Raw genomic sequence first — 17,945 nt, 5'->3', positions numbered from 1 at the left:
CAGGTGATGACCTTTCTAGATCGTCTAGAGATCTCCTCGCCCTGGCCTGGGCCCCAGGGACTAGATCGGCGTATCGATCTGCCTGGGGACTCTGGGTTCGTTGGTGTGATCAACGGGAGATTAATCCTGTTCAGGCACCTGTACAGATAGTGGTTAATTACTCAGCCACTACATTTGATGCGGGCAAATCCTATAGCTCCATAAATGTGTATAGTTCCGCTATTTCTGCCTACCACTATCCTGTGGATTCCTTGCCAGTAGGCAAGCATCCGTTAATGTGCAGACTCTTGCGTGGAATAAAATTTAAACGTCCCCCTCGCCCTAAGTATCAAGCTACGTGGGATGTTTCCCGCGTGCTGGATATGTTTTCTTCATGGGAAGACAATAATGATCTTTCCTTGAAAGTCCTTTCTATTAAGTTGACTGTTCTCTTATGTCTGGTCTCTATAAAAAGAGTATCAGATGTACGAGCTTTGGACATCTCTCGGCGACAATTTTTGCCCGGTGGTGTTCAATTTTCGGTTGTGCGTAGGACTAAGACAGGTCTCCAGTCCGTCTTTTATCCGTTTTTTCCGGCTCACCCCCGGCTTTGCGTTGTCCGCTGTCTCCAAGAATATGAGACGCGTACAGCACCTCTCCGTTCTCCTACTCATACTCAATTACTCATATCTTATGTCAAACCTCATCTACAGGTCTCCTCGGCTACTTTAGCTCGGTGGGTGCGTTTGGCCATGGAGATGGCTGGGATTGATGTCTCCTTGTTTGGCGCCCACTCTTCTAGAGTGGCTATGGCTACTAAGGTTATTGTGTCAGGTGGATCACTATCGGATCTACTGCTGGCCGCTGATTGGTCATCCCAGACGACTTTCCGTCAATTTTATTTTCGTCCGGAGGAACATGTTTCTATGGCTGTTTTGTGATTTCTACATTATCTTGTTAAGCTTTAAACTTGCAAGATATGAGCCTCCTGTCTGATATATAAATCGAGATTTTCCTAGCTAATGTGACTGAAAATATAAGTTATATGAAGACAAGAGGTGAGTATCTTCCCTCCCGACCCAACCCTGTCATGGTGTTCTTTTCTATTTCCAGGTTATTGAAGAGGAATCCTTCCACCTTCTGCAAGGAGGCTGATATGTTCCTGATCTGTTGTTCATCGGGCTTTGTTCCTGTTCGTTCAGGTCACGGCGGTCCTGTTGACCACGTTGTCAAGAAGCTTCCACGAGTGGCGGTTCTGGTACTTCACGTTGGCGACTGCTGTGCTGGATGCCGCATAAAGAAAGAGGAGGAGATGTCCCAGACAGCCCTTTATATATGAGCCAGTCGGGCTAGGAGGGGTGAAGAGAGTCCAGGGGGCTGCTGGGAGTTGTAGTTTTGAAGACTTTTTTTTTCATTGATATAAGTTTAAAATTTTTTTTAAAAAAATTCTGCTATGGGCATTAAAAAGAAAGATTTAATGCAAGATACTCGCCTCCTGTCTTCATATAACTTATATTTTCCGTCACATTAGCTAGGAAAATCTCAATTTATATCCTGTATTATACCCCAGAGCTGTACTCACTATTCTGCTGGTGAGGTCACTGTGTACCTACATTACATTACTTATCCTGTACTGATCCTGAGTTATATCCTGTATTATACTCCAGAGCTGTACTCACTATTCTGCTGGTGAGGTCACTGTGTACATACATTACATTACTTATCCTGTACTGATCCTGAGTTATATCCTGTATTATACCCCAGAGCTGTACTCACTATTCTGCTAGTGGGGTCACTGTGTACATACATTACATTACTTATCCTGTACTGATCCTGAGTTATATCCTGTATTATACCCCAGAGCTGTACTCACTATTCTGCTAGTGGGGTCACTGTGTAACTCTCCACACATAACTCCACCCCCTATATAAGGCTCCTCCCCACCCAGGCTGCAGCTTCTCCGGATGAACATTACAGCAGAGATCTGATAGAAACACCCCAGAGCAGCCAGGATCTTGTGCTCTGAGGTCATGGGCGTGTTAGGTCACATGTCCTGTCACATGACAGTTTCCCTGTTGCTGGGGTATGTGCGTCTCTGACCCAGACTTTACCCTGAGGTGGATTACAGGTTACCAAGTATGTGGTGTGAGGTAATACTCCCGTATACATATAATTATGTGGTAAGGAATCACTATGTATACATCTATATGTGAGGTAATTCATGAATATAACTATATGCGTGGGGTAAATAATGGATATAACTATATGAGGGGAATATATGTGAGGTGAATTATGTATATAACTATGTAGGGAATATATGTGAGGTGAATTATGTATATAACTATATGTAGGGAATATATGTGAGGTGAATTATGTATATAACTATATGTAGGGAATATATGTGAGGTGAATTATGTATATAACTATGTAGGGAATATATGTGAGGTGAATTATGTATATAACTATATGTGGGGAATATATGTGAGGTGAATTATGTATATAACTGTATTTGGGAATATATGTGAGGTGAATTATGTATATAACTGTATGTGGGGAATATATGTGAGGTGAATTATGTATATAACTATATGTAGGGAATATATGTGAGGTGAATTATGTATATAACTATATGTGGGGAATATATGTGAGGTGAATTATGTATATAACAATATGTGGGGAATATATGTGAGGTGAATTATGTATATAACTGTATGTGGGGAATATATGTGAGGTGAATTATGTATATAACAATATGTCGGGAATATATGTGAGGTGAATTATGTATATAACTGTTACGCCTAGCGCTCCGGGTCCCCGCTCCTCCCCGGAGCGCTCACGGCGTCCTTCTCCCTGCAGCTCCCCGGTCAGCGCTGACCGGGAGCGCTGCTCTGCCATGGCCGTTGGGGATGCGATTCGCACAGCGGGACGCGCCCGCTTGCGAGTCGCATCCCAGGTCACTTACCCATTCCCGTCTCCTGCGGTCATGTGCTGGCGCGCGCGGCTCCGCTCTCTAGGGCGCGCGCGCGCCAGCTCCCTGAGACTTAAAGGGCCAGTGCACCAATGATTGGTGCCTGGCCCAATTAGCTTAATTGGTTCCCACCTGTTCCCTGCTTATATCTAGTCTCCTCCCTTGCACTCCCTTGCCGGATCTTGTTGCCTTAGTGCCAGTGAAAGCGTTCTTGTGTGTTTATACCCTGTGTACCAGAACTATTGCTATCTCCCCTGACTACGAACCTTGCCGCCTGCCCCCGACCTTCTGCTACGTCCGACTTTGCTTCTGCCTACTCCCTTGTACCTCGCCTATCTTCAGCAGCCAGAGAGGTGCCGTTGCTAGTGGATACGACCTGGTCACTACCGCCGCAGCAAGACCATCCCGCTTTGCGGCGGGCTCTGGTGAAAACCAGTAGTGTCTTAGAACCGGTCCACTAGCACGGTCCTCGCCATCCCTCTCTGGCACAGAGGATCCACCTCCTGCCAGCCGGCATCGTGACAGTAGATCCGGCCATGGATCCCGCTGAAGTTCCTCTGCCTGTTGTCGCCGACCTCCCCACACTGGTCGCCCAGCAAGCCCGACAAATTGCCCAACAAGATCACCAGCTGTCGTACTTGACCACCATGACTCAGCAACTCCAGTCGCAGCTACAGCAGATTCAGTCTCAGCTACAGCAGCAGCAACCATCTCCTCCGCCAGCTCCTGCACCTCTTCCGCAGCGAGTGGCCACTCCTAGCCTCCGCCTGTCTTTGCCGGACAAATTTAATGGGGACTCTAAGTTTTGCCGTGGCTTCCTTTCCCAATGTTCCCTGCATCTGGAGATGATGTCGGATCAGTTTCCTACTGAAAGGTCTAAGGTGGCTTTCGTAGTCAGCCTTCTGTCTGGAAAAGCCCTGTCATGGGCCACACCGCTCTGGGACCGCGATGACCCTGTCACTGCCTCTGTACACTCCTTCTTCTCGGAAATTCGAAGTGTCTTTGAGGAACCTGCCCGAGCCTCTTCTGCTGAGACTGCCCTGCTGAACCTGGTCCAGGGTAATTCCTCCGTTGGCGAGTACGCCATACAATTCCGTACTCTTGCTTCTGAACTATCCTGGAATAATGAGGCTCTCTGCGCGACCTTTAAAAAAGGCCTATCCAGCAACATTAAGGATGTTCTGGCCGCACGAGAGACTCCTGCTAACCTGCATGAACTCATTCATCTAGCCACTCGCATTGACATGCGTTTTTTCTGAGAGGCATCAAGAGCTCCGCCAGGAAAAGGACTTAGATCTCTGGACACCTCTCCCACAGTCTCCACTGCAATCTGCGCCTAGGCCTCCCGCCGAGGAGGCCATGCAAGTGGATCGGTCTCGCCTGACCCTGGAAGAGAGGAATCGCCGTAAGGAAGAGAATCTTTGTTTGTACTGTGCCAGTACTGAACATTTTCTGGTGGATTGCCCAATCCGTCCTCCACGTCTGGGAAACGCACGCTCGCACTCAGCTCTCGTGGGTGTGGCGTCTCTTGATGCCAAGTCGGCTTCTCCACGTCTCACGGTACCTGTTCGGATTTCCACTTCAGCCAGCTCTCCCCTCTCAGCCGTGGCCTGCCTGGACTCTGGAGCTTCTGGGAATTTTATTCGGGACTCCTTTGTGAATAAATTCCGGATTCCGGTGACCCGTCTTGTCAAGCCACTCCACATTTCCGCGGTCAACGGAGCCAGGGTGGACTGTACCATACGTTTCCGCACGGAGCCCCTTCTTATGAGCATCGGATCTCACCACGAGAGGATTGAACTTTTGGTCCTCCCCAATTGCACCTCGGAAATTCTCCTTGGACTTCCCTGGCTTCAACTTCATTCCCCAACCCTGGATTGGTCCACTGGGGAGATCAAGAGTTGGGGGTCCTCTTGTTCCAAGAACTGTCTAAAACCGGTTCCCAGTAACCCTTGCCGTAACTCTGTGGTTCCTCCTGTATCTGGTCCCCCTAAGGTCATTAAGGACTCTGCCTGCCTCAGGAAATGCCCCTCCCCCCCTCCCAGTTCCATCAGGCAAGCTTCTGTGTCCCCTCATGGCCCTCGTCCTGGTGTCACACTGCCCCGTGCCAGGTCCCGCCCTCTGCCCTCTCTCCCCATTCCTACTCCTGCGGTTCTGCCTGCCGTTGAGGAATCCCTCCATCCTTTCCCGGTGTCCTCATCCCAGGGGAGGCAGTTACCCGATAAAGAGAAGGGGAGACCTAAGGGGGGGGGTACTGTTACGCCTAGCGCTCCGGGTCCCCGCTCCTCCCCGGAGCGCTCACGGCGTCCTTCTCCCTGCAGCTCCCCGGTCAGCGCTGACCGGGAGCGCTGCTCTGCCATGGCCGTTGGGGATGCGATTCGCACAGCGGGACGCGCCCGCTTGCGAGTCGCATCCCAGGTCACTTACCCGTTCCCGTCTCCTGCGGTCATGTGCTGGCGCGCGCGGCTCCGCTCTCTAGGGCGCGCGCGCGCCAGCTCCCTGAGACTTAAAGGGCCAGTGCACCAATGATTGGTGCCTGGCCCAATTAGCTTAATTGGTTCCCACCTGTTCCCTGCTTATATCTAGTCTCCTCCCTTGCACTCCCTTGCCGGATCTTGTTGCCTTAGTGCCAGTGAAAGCGTTCTTGTGTGTTTATACCCTGTGTACCAGAACTATTGCTATCTCCCCTGACTACGAACCTTGCCGCCTGCCCCCGACCTTCTGCTACGTCCGACTTTGCTTCTGCCTACTCCCTTGTACCTCGCCTATCTTCAGCAGCCAGAGAGGTGCCGTTGCTAGTGGATACGACCTGGTCACTACCGCCGCAGCAAGACCATCCCGCTTTGCGGCGGGCTCTGGTGAAAACCAGTAGTGTCTTAGAACCGGTCCACTAGCACGGTCCTCGCCATCCCTCTCTGGCACAGAGGATCCACCTCCTGCCAGCCGGCATCGTGACAATAACTATATGTAGGGAATATATGTGAGGTGAATTATGTATATAACTATATGGGGAATATATGAGAGGTGAATTATGTATATAACTATATGGGGAATATATGTGAGGTGAATTATGTATATAACTATATGGGGAATGTATGTGAGGTGAATTATGTATATAACTATATGTAGGGAATATATGTGAGGTGAATTATGTATATAACTATATGGGGAATATATGTGAGGTGAATTATGTATATAACTATATGTAGGGAATATATGTTAGGTGAATTATGTATATAACTATGTAGGGAATATATGTGAGGTGAATTATGTATATAACTATATGTAGGGAATATATGTGAGGTGAATTATGTATATAACTATATGTAGGGAATATATGTGAGGTAAATTATTTATATAAAAATATGTGGGGAATATATGTGTGGGGAATTATGTATATAACTATATGTAGGGAATATATGTGAGGTGAATTATGTATATAACTATATGTAGGGAATATATGTGAGGTAAATTATGTATATAACTATATGTAGGGAATATATGTGAGGTGAATTATGTATATAACTATATGAGGGGAATATATGTGAGGTGAATTCTGTATATAACTATATGTAGGGAATATATGTGAGGTGAATTATGTATATAACTATATGAGGGGAATATATGTGAGGTGAATTATGTATATAACTGTATGTGGGGAATATATGTGAGGTGAATTATGTATATAACTATGTAGGGAATATATGTGAGGTGAATTATGTATATAACTATATGTAGGGAATATATGTGAGGTGAATTATGTATATAACTATATGTAGGGAATATATGTGAGGTGAATTATGTATATAACTATATGTAGGGAATATATGTGAGGTAAATTATGTATATAACTATGTAGGGAATATATGTGAGGTGAATTATGTATATAACTATATGTGGGGAATATATGTGGGGTGAATTATGTATATAACTATATGTAGGGAATATATGTGATGTGAATTATGTATATAACTATATGTAGGGAATAAATGTGAGGTCAATTATGTATATAACTATATGTAGGGAATATATGTGAGGTGAATTATGTATATAACTATATGTAGGGAATATATGTGAGGTAAATTATGTATATAACTATATGTAGGGAATATATGTGAGGTGAATTATGTATATAACAATATGTGGGGAATATATGTGAGGTGAATTATGTATATAACTATGTAGGGAATATATGTGAGGTGAATTATGTATATAACTATATGGGGAATATATGTGAGGTGAATTGTGTATATAACTATATGAGGGGAATATATGTGAGGTGAATTATGTATATAACTATGTAGGGAATATATGTGAGGTGAATTATATATATAACTGTATGTGGGGAATATTTGTGAGGTGAATTATGTATATATGGGGAATACATATGAGGTGAATTGTGTATATAACTATATGTAGGGAATATATGTGAGGTGAATTGTGTATATAACTATATGTAGGGAATATATGTGAGGTGAATTATGTATAGAACTATATGTAGGGAATATATGTGAGGTAAATGATGTATTTAACTATATGTGGATATGTGGGGAATATATGTGAGGTGAATTGTGTATATAACTATATGTGGGGAATATATGTGAGGTGAATTGTGTATATAACTATATGTGGGAATATATGTGAGGTGAATTATGTATATAACTATATGTAGGGAATATATGTGAGGTGAATTATGTATATAACTATATGTAGGGAATATATGTGAGGTGAATTATGTATATAACTATATGTGGGGAATGTATGTGAAGTGAATTATTTATATAACTATATGTAGGGAATATGTGTGAGGTCAATTATGTATATAATTATATGTGGGAAATAAATGTGTGGGGAATTATGTATATAACTGTATGTGGGGAAAATATGTGAGGTAATTCATGAATATAACTATATGTGGGAAACATGTGAGGTAAATAGTGAATATAACTTCATGTAGGAAATATATGTGAGGTCAATTATTTATATAACAATATGTGGGGAATATATGTGAGGTGAATTATGTATATAACTATATGTGGGGAATATATGTGAGGTAAATTATTTATATAAAAATATGTGGGGAATATATGTGTGGGGAATTATGTATATAACTATATGTAGGGAATATATGTGAGGTCAATTATGTATACAACTATATGTAGGGAATATATGTGAGGTAAATTATGTATATAGCTATATGTAGGAAATATATGTGAGGTGAATTATGTATATAACTATATGTGGGGAATATATGTGAGGTGAATTCTGTATATAATTATATGTGGGAAATATATGTGTGGGGAATTGTGTATATGTGAGGAGTATGTATAAGGTAAATTATGTATATAACTATATGTGGGAAATATATGTGAGGGGAAATATGTATATAACTATATGTGGGAAATATATGTAAGTTAGTTCATGAATATAACTGTTACATTCTGCGCTCCGGCAGCAAGCACCGTCCGGGAGTGCAGAGTCCCTTTATCCCCCTCTGCCGGCAGGGCTGGGATTCGCATTGCGGGATGCGCCCGCATGCGAGTCCTGGCCCGGTCCATTACCTCGCTCCGCTCCTGCTGCTTCCTCTCAGCCTCAATGCGCGCATCCCCCTCCCTTAGGGGGCGCGCACGCCGGTGCTTTGAAATTTAAAGGGTCAGTGCGCCCATAATTAGTAATGCACCTGAACAGCACATTATAAGTTGTTGTACCTCCCACACCCCCCTGCCGGATCTTCAGTGCTCATTGCCTAAGAAAAAGCGTTCCCATGGCTTGTTTTTGCCATTCCCGTGTTCCAGACCTTCCTACTACGTTTACTGACTCTGAACCTTTGCTGCTTGCCTAGACCTTCTGCTACGTTGACTACGCCTCTGCCTCATCCTCTGGTACCTCGCCTTGCCCAGTTACCTGTGTGGTCGTGGATGTCGCCTGCCGCAGCAAATCCATCCTTCTTTGCGGCGGGCTCTGGTGAAGACCAGCAGCACCTTAGACTCTGCTCCCCGATACGGTTCGAGTCATCAGCCACGTAGGTAGAGGATCCACATCCAGTTCGTGACAGCCCCGCATACAGGTGCGTGACAATAACTATAGGTGTGGGGTTAATCATGTACAGAACTATATATGTGAGGTAATTCATGAATATAGCTAAATGTGGGAAATATATGTGAGGTAATTCTCCTGTATACATAGAATTATGTGGTAAGGAATCACTATGTACACCTATATGTGAGGTAGTTCATGAATATAACTATATGTGTGGGGTAAATCATGTATATAACTATAGAAGGGGAATATATGTGAGGTAATTCATGAATATAACTATATGTGGGGAATATGTGAGGTAAATCATATATACTAATATATGTCGGGAATATATGTGGGGATATATGTGGGGTAAATCATGTATACTACTGTATGTCAGGAATATATGTGGGGTAAATCATGTATACTACTATATGTGAGGAATATGTGTGAGGTAATACATGTATATAATTATCTGTGAAGTAAATAATCTATATACTATGGGGGGTATTTATCACTGGTTTTACCCTTTTTTTTTTGCGATCTTCTGGCACAATTACCGCACTCCTTTTTTGAGACTTTTAGTCTACAGTCGTTTCTGCATTTTTACTTAATTTGCATGGTTAACAGCTAGTTTAATACAGTGGTCAGGAATTCAGGACATGCGCCTTTGTATCTTTGGGGCACCAATGGCCTCAAAGATCACACTTTTGTTGCCAATTAATGGCAAGAGTTTTTTGACATTGCAAAGATACATACCGTCAGGTTCCAAGATAGATGCAATTATCTGAAAGCACTTAAAATCTGCCGACTTTCTCCCCACATTGTTTGGACTCTCTCAAGCAAGGATGCAATGTTGAAATGAACAATTCTTTTTATAATTTAATCCCCCCTCTAGAAAAAAAAAAAAAAAGCAAAATCCTACTAAGGAAATAATGAGGACCATTGGGATATCTGCTCCCCCCCTCTCCCGCTTTGGGCAAAGGAAGTCACAGAACTAGGACCAACATGAACTTGCCTTTTTGACTTAGGCCCCTTTCACATTACAAAATTACTCCGTCTTTAAGATCCGTATGAAGTTCAGTCTGAAAATCAGCTGTAAAATCATGCACTATTTCTCCCGTTACTATCTTCCGTCACAAAATAACGTCCGTTATTAATAACGGGCTATAACGGGTTAAAACGGCTATTAGAAAAATCCCATAGACAATAAACAATGAAACTAGCCTTAGTAGCCACCTAGTTGCCTTTTAAAGGGGTTCTCTGGTGCTTAGACATCTTATCCCCTATCCAATGGATAGGGGATAAGATGCCTGATCACGGAGTCCCGCCGCTGGGGACCCCCGTGAACTTGCACGCGGCACCCCGTTTGTAATCAGTCCCCAGAGCGTGTTCGCTCTGGGACTGATTACCGGCGACCACAGGGTGGGCGGCGTGTGACGCCCCCCCCCCCCCCGCCCCCGTGTGATGTCACGCTCCGCGCCTCAATGCAAACCTACGTGACAGCTATCACGCCCCCTCCCGTAGGCTTGCATTGAGGGGCAGAGTGTGATGTCACACGGGGGCGGAGGCGTGATGTCACACGCCGTCGGCCCTGTGGTCGCTGGTAATCAGACCCGGAGCGAACACGCTTCGGGGACTGATTACAAACGGGGTGCCGTGTGCAAGATCACGGGGGTCCCCAGCGGCGGGACTCCCGCGATCAGGCATCTTATCCCCTATCCTTTGGATAGGGGATAAGATGTCTAAGAACCGGAGTACCCCTTTAAAGGATAATTCTTGTTTCCCCAAAAAAGTGCCACTAATATACGGAAAGGTGATATAGGTGACGACGTGCCCCACCACAACCCGACCTCTTAAAAGTCACCAACTTAAATCTGAACAGACAAGACAACCAAAAAATATATTAACAAGGAATCAAGGCATCTTACCGGATCCCTCGGGCCCCAAAAAACCATGCCAGAAGCTAAAAAAACAAGACTTATGGTTTGGGCTGAACAATTTCAGCACAAAGTAGAATATGGTGGCCATTCCTGACTAAAACGCGCTGTCATATTTGTTGTTTATCAAAAGCTGTGCGCCAAATGATCAATTTGACGCACGTCCATAAAAACAACAGCCGGAAAAAAAAGGGGTTAAAAGGGACACAGGACAGGTAAGTCATGTATATAACTATATGTGGGGACTCTATCTGCGGTAAATTATGAATATTACTATATGCAAAGTAAATCATGCATATACTAAATGTGAGGAATATGTGTGGGGTATATCTGGTATATAACTATTTGTGGGCAATATGTGTGATGTAATCATGGATATTACTATATGTGAAGTAAATCATGTATATAACTATATGTAGGGAATATTTGTAAGGTAAATCATGTATTTAACTGTATGTGAGGAATATGTGTGAAGTAAATCATGCATATAACTTTATGTGAAGTAAATCATGTATAAACTATATATGAGGAATATGTGTGAGGTAAATCATGTATATAACTTTATGTGACGTAAATCATGTATATACTGTATGTGAGGAATATGTGTAGGGTAGATCATGTATATAACTATATGTGGGCAATATGTGTGAGGTAATCATGTATATTACTATAAATGGGGAATCTATCTGAAGTAAATAATGTATATATTTGAACTATGTGGTATATGTTTGAGGTAAATAATGTATATAACTATATGTCAGGATATGTAGTATCAGGGGCATACCATGTATTACACATAAATGTGGCAGAAAAGCAGGTCTTTATCTGAATATATATATATATATATATATATATAGAGAGAGAGAGAGAGAGAGAGAGAGAGAGAGAGAGAGAATATGCGTGAGCTAAGTACAGCTGAGGAAAATGTTTTTATGGTAAATTCTTAGGAGGCCAATATATATGTAATTATGTGTTCGGTAACTTTAGCTGAGGTAAATGTTTAGGAGGCCATTATATATTATATAGAGTAGAAATGTGTGAGGTAAGTACAGCTGAGGTAAGTGTATATAAAGTAAACATTAAGGAGGCCTTTATACTTGTAGGACTATATGTGAGATAAGTAAGGCGGAGGTAAATGTATATAAGATAAACATGTAGGAGGTCATTATATAATGTGTGAGGTAAGTACAGCTAAGGTGATCTTTTAAGAGGCCATTATATGCAGGAATATTTGTGAGGTAAGCATGAGATAAGGTAAACTTAAGAGTTCAGTATATATGTATAATATGTGTGAGGTAAATACATTTTTGAGTGGAATTCTGTTTTGAATTTTTACTCCAAAATTCTGGTGCAACTGAACACCATTACTAGCTATTTCAGGAGTGGCGTTCACAGCTGAAACTCCGCTGTTTTTGGCGGAATCTGCTTGAAATGCACTGCCATCTATGGGGACGGCAATGTAGGCACGCTCCTAGTGCTGAATGATTCAGTCGGCTCTGGCCACACTCTAAATCTCTGACCGGAACCTAGCCTTAGAGGTTAAAGGGTTACCTGGCTAAGTGAAAGAAAAAACAAACAAACACCTCAGCTCAGCTTAGGACATTAATTATGTGTCAGTAATCATATCCTGACCTTTTTAGTAGCTGTACCTTGCTCTGATCTACCTTTTTGCCCTCTTGCTTTTTCCACGTGCCGACTTGAAACTACAGGTCCCGGCATCCTTTGCTCCTGTTCAGCGCTCCCCTCCTCCTCACTTCAGTAACTGCCGTATTGCAGTGAGGGAAACCGCATAGCGCATTCCTCCTTGCTAGTGCCAGTATCGCTGCCTGCCGCTACAGTAACTCAACCAGCCACACACTCATTGACTGCTGTGCATAGGCCCACACCGCTCTGTGAGTGAGGGCTGCACTGCAGGAGCACGCAAGTAGCACAAAGCATCCCTGGCTGTCGGGTGGCTCCGGCCTGGCAGATGTCTATCAAAAAGTCTATTTTTTGTGCCCACGCCCCCCCCCCCCCCCCCCTTGGCTCAGTAAACTTGGCACAATATGGCTTTATTATTGCCCCGGGCATGCGATATAATAAATGCACATATATCATAACCCACCCCAGTCTACTCAACAACAGAAGATGGACAGTTGCCGAGGGTCAGAGGCAGCAAAGATTGGGTTGGTGAAGGCAGGGTAGGCTGACATTGCTTATGCGAACTGCTGATCTCTCCACCCTTGCTCAGGGGCGTTTCTAGGCAGGACAGGTCTCCTGCTCTCCTTTGCAGAAGGAGAGTCAGTTGGCCTTTCTCGGCATTTGACTCATGTGGTCTCTCCGTCTCGGAAGGTTGGGGCTGCAGGAGGGGGGACAGCAGCCGAGATGGAGATGCAAGAACAGGGAGGCAGAAAAGGGTTTCGATGACATTTCCCCACAGGAATAAGGGTGGAAGGAGTGATCATTTTTTATGGATGTTTATTGCAAAAATATAAAACTAGGAAGGAGGAAACTAATAATAGATTAAAATGATAACCTGGACTACCCCTTTAATTCTATATATTGGAATATGTGGAAGGTGATTGCAGCTAAGGTTTTTTTTAGGACCTACATGCCCAGCTGCAACATCTGTGGGTAAATGTGTCAAATATTAGGTAAACCAACATAGGATTCTTTCTCTCTTTCTCTAATTCTCCTGTCACTTGATCTGGTTGTGGCTTCCCGTAGTCCTCATACTCACTAATAACACACAATGGGATATTTATAGGACATATTTCCGGTGACATGAAATAGCATTTGCAGATATGAATAGGAACAGGGTCATACCTGAGAGCGACGCAGAAAAGAACAAAGCCCAACAACCCTGAGGTCACCCTGCCACCATTGTATATACCATCTGCACACTTACTGTGTAGGTTTATTGCTCTAAAATATTTTACTTATGTAAAGGGTGTTGCCAGATTATGTGCATTTGTGACATATTTAACTGACATGTATTAATATGTTCCCTTATGTATATGTATAGTGTATAAATAGTGTATAGAGGGATTTCTAATGTTAATTTGCAATACTGTTAGGGTGTGTTCACACACCAGAATTCCGTGTGTCTCATTAATTTTAATGGGATTCTGCTGCGCTGTACGCATAACAGAATTTCCGCAACGGAAATAGAATTTACGCACCGCAGAAAGAACAGACATGTCTAACCAGTGTCCGGATAGATGTATCTGGATTTTATGCTGCCCTGTTCTGCCTGAGAAATGAACATATTCATTCTTCAGGCGGAATCCACGGATAAAAGCCCATTGAAGTCAACAGGTTTTTTTCTACTGATGAAATTAGTTTTGCGTAGAATTTGCATGGAATTCCATGTGGAACTTCTGCACGAATTCTAAGCGAAGGGAGAAAATGGCAAAACCCAAGATTTTCCTGACCAAAATTATTCCTCTTCAATTCCGGTCCAATTCCTGAGTGTGAACATACCCTTAGGGTAGAGTCACACAAAGCACATCTTATCCCTAGACACCTTATCCCCTATGCAAAGGATAGGGGATAAGATGTCTGATTGCGGATGTCCCGCCGCTGGGGACCCCCGCAATCTCGGCTGCAGCCGTTTATGGTTCAAAAACAGCTGATTTAACTGTGCGGTAACATGGCCTTAAGATGTACAAAGTGTAGATTAACACAAAGCTGGTTAATGTCTTTAGGGTACGTTCACACGTACGCAGATTTGATGCGCAGGATTTTCTGCTGCAGATTTCAATGTAAACTGAAAGACTGAGCACAGCTTTTAATCTGCAGTTACAAATCCTGCGCATCAAATCTGATCCTGTACGTGTGAACATACCCTTAAAGGGAATCTGTCAGATGCAATTTGCGTTCCAAACTGTTGACAATGTTAGATAGCTGATAGAGCAAGGAGACACATGGTACCTTTCATATATCTGCCCAAAATGTGGAAAAAGGCTTTTGTCCTTTTGTGCCGAATGTCAAAGATGTTCCCAAGCCTCTGAGGTGCTGAGGGCTGGAATTCCCATCCCTGTCTCTATGTTTGACTGGGTGCGGGCGGGCAGCCACGTCAGGGGTTATCGAGCTTTGAAAAATTAGATGTCAGATCACCGGACTGACCATCTGATCCCACGATCTCCTGCCCGGCGCTCCACCTCTCCTCCTGCACGGAGCAGGGGTTGGCATTCGCCCTCTATTCATCTCTATGGGACAGCCGAATCGCTGTACTCTGGTATCTCCGGCTCTCCCATAGAGATGAATGGAGGGTGAATGTTGACCACCACTTTCTGCGGTTTTCAACACAGTATAATTCATGGGGAGGACTTGGGGTGCTGGGCAGGAGATCGCGGGGGGTCCCAGCGATCGGACCTCCCACAAACTGACACTTATCCCCTATCCTATGGATAGGGGATACATTTTTATAAGCTGGACTACTCCTTTAAGGATACATACAGCCTAATAGAGATAGGAAGCGGCACTGCCACCAACAATCCAGTAAACCACAGCTGGTGAGACATGGGCTAGTAAAACGGGTTTTCAGAATATTGAGAATCTCTGAGGTGCTAGGATGAATACCAGAAATACAACTTTTAGACAATAAACGATGCAGAACATGAAAAGACTCCTTCACTCACCGCAACCAAAGATGTCTCACGGCTCCAACTTGGAAATATCCATGGACGGGATGGCAGTTCTGGCGTGGGGTGGCAGACCTGCCGTCTCGTCCATGGATAGTTCCAAGTTGGAGCAGTGAGACATCTTTGGTTGCTGTAAGCGCAGGACTCTCTTTGTGTTCTGCATCGTTTATTGTCTACTCCTTTAATGAATGCCCCCAGTGCACCAAATGACCTAATTTGTATATCAATTAAGTTGATATTACCAATAAACAGCACACTGAAGCATCATATTTAAGTTATTATAGTACTTACGATAATGGTCCCCTACAATACCAGCACTACCATAAGGCAGTTTTGCCCTCCGCTCCCCTCTGTAAGAGGCTGCTGGCTGTATCGATATTATGTCCTTCCACGGTGGTTAAGGACCATTGTTGCTCTCGTTTGCTATGGCAGCGGCAGACCTGCGCATGTGAAAGGTCCTTCAACACCCCTCTATACAAATGTACAGGACCCTGCTCCAAGGCCTTTTTCAGCAGATTGCATGCCACCACAGATTGAACCTTTGGATTTGTGTCTTTTATTATATATTTTTTCCTTTACTATTAATGTTTTCCAAATTTCAAAGTTACAAAGTAAATAATTCAGTGGGGACATAGTATATAAAATATTGGGGGCCCATTGTGTATTATAGGTTATGTCAGGGACCTTGGTACGTATTATATTTAAAGGGGTACTGCAGCCAGAATTAACTTATCCCCTATCCACAGGATAGGGGATAAGTAGATGATCGCAAGGGGTCCGACCACTGGGGCCCCCCGCAATCTACTGAATGGGATCCCATCCCACACAGTCAGGAGTGTGTATCATCTACCTCTAGATGGGACGTGCTTCATTCATTTTAGGGGCCCTTTAATGTCAGGGGCCCAATGTTCAGATGTGTACGACAGTGGAACCCTGAAACGTCAATTAGACTTTATTTTGTATTCATATAAGTGCTGTAATGCAGTCCATAAGGCTCTGCCCACACTGGTGTTTTATTTCTTTAGAGCAGAAAACTGCTTTCGGTTTGGAAACATAGCCTTAATGAGCAAACGTCAACACAGAGGGCTCAGAGGCTTTAGGACCCTAGCAACTTACTTTGTGGTCTGGCTATGGGGGGCAGGTTGGCATCCTTGGCCAGTGAGGTGAGGAGACAGGATTAAAATGTCCAAATTCTTCTTGCGTCACTGGGCAAGGACATCATGCAGCGGAAGGGGGCACCAAAATGCACCTTTGTCTATGTAGCCAAAAATCCTTGCATCAGCCCTGGGCCCCATTAGTGTCTGTCATCTGGTGCTGTCAGTTTGCCTTTAATGATCCTAAACATATAGTGAGAATAAATACCTACAAAGTCAGAATAAATGAACATCTAACAGCAAAGTTTTTCTTCCAATACCCCAGCTGCAGCTGGTATGAAGCTGCTCCCTCACTAGTCAGTGCCCATAACATTATGTCAGCAGCGGTGGCCCCCATAAATAGAACCCTATCTACTTCTGTGAGGTCACTTATTGTATGATCTAATCAATCCAACACACATTATACACAGTTTAGTATCGCAAATAACTTTATCAGTGTCCTTCATGTTGAACAGTGTGTAAAAATATTGGACACTCTGTGCATTAGGAAGCAAAAGAGAAAGGCTGAGGTTGTGTAAGGAAATGTTTTGCATTTGCAACAATTCCCAGAAATGTAGAGCTTTCTACTTTATAAGCACGAGATTAGTGTCACAATATGCAATTCTTTCTCTCGAATTTGAGTCATATTTCACAGATGCTTAATTCTTACTTTGTTCGTGCTTCTAGTTCCTTTCTACACCACTATCACATTAAGTCTAGTCTTCTGCAAATCTGCGCTGAAGTAAGTAAGAGGAGCATGCCTCCTAATCAGGGATGTGCACACATAGACATATAAGGGGACTTGAGCCCCTGCTCTTTTTCTGCACCTGCCCTTTGATGCCCTATTGTCAGGCATATTATTGCATTTTGCAATGATTTGTGTATTGTCGATTTGTGTATTATGGCTGTTCTGTGACATCACTGTGCATATTAACCCTGTAATGTGACATCCCTGTGTATATTAACGTCACTGTGTTTATTATCACTATACTGTGATGTCACTGTGTGTATTATGCCTGTACTGTATTGCCACTGTGCACATTATCTCTGTACAGTACATGGTTAAAATGCATAGTAACATCACTGTACAGGCATACTGTATAAATACTATGATGTCACAGTACAGGGATAATACACACAGTGATATCACAGTACAGGCATAATACACAGTGATGTCACAGTACAGGGATAATACACACAGTGATGTCACAGTAGAGGGATAATACACAGTGATGTCACAGTACAGGGATAATACCCACAGTGATGTCACAGTACAGGGATA

At 43.5% G+C, this 17,945-nt stretch overlaps 2 protein-coding genes across 27 annotated transcripts in view; one reads left to right on the top strand and one right to left on the bottom strand.

Annotated features, from left to right (window-relative positions):
• Positions 1-17,945, bottom strand: part of PTHLH (parathyroid hormone like hormone) — a 98,827-nt gene that overhangs the window by 30,218 nt on the left and 50,664 nt on the right. Inside the window, exon 1 of one of the 4 annotated variants that reach the window (XM_056517811.1) lies at positions 16,893-17,053. The exons of 1 other annotated variant lie outside the window; for it this stretch is intronic. In XM_056517811.1, the coding sequence (XP_056373786.1) occupies positions 16,893-16,917 (25 nt within the window). In that variant the 5' untranslated portion in view covers positions 16,918-17,053. Of the gene's footprint in view, positions 1-9,724; positions 9,833-16,892; positions 17,054-17,945 lie in introns of those variants that run through there. 2 more of the 4 variants (XM_056517815.1, XM_056517814.1) reach the window with 2 other exon arrangements.
• Positions 1,909-17,945, top strand: part of LOC130267707 (uncharacterized) — a 382,496-nt gene continuing 366,459 nt past the window's right edge. For 16 of the 23 annotated variants that reach the window (XR_008843255.1, XR_008843253.1, XR_008843252.1 and 13 more), the window contains exons 1-2: positions 1,909-2,159; positions 8,790-9,014. The gene's annotated coding sequence lies outside the window, so the exon portion shown is untranslated. Of the gene's footprint in view, positions 2,194-8,789; positions 9,015-17,945 lie in introns of all 23 variants that reach the window. The other 7 variants (XM_056517803.1, XM_056517802.1, XM_056517804.1 and 4 more) reach the window with 6 other exon arrangements.

Source organism: Hyla sarda, chromosome 4 (assembly GCF_029499605.1).
Source record: "Hyla sarda isolate aHylSar1 chromosome 4, aHylSar1.hap1, whole genome shotgun sequence".
Taxonomy (NCBI): domain Eukaryota; kingdom Metazoa; phylum Chordata; class Amphibia; order Anura; family Hylidae; genus Hyla; species Hyla sarda.
Note: the sequence above shows the minus strand (reverse complement) of the source record. Positions and strands in the feature narration are given on the sequence as shown.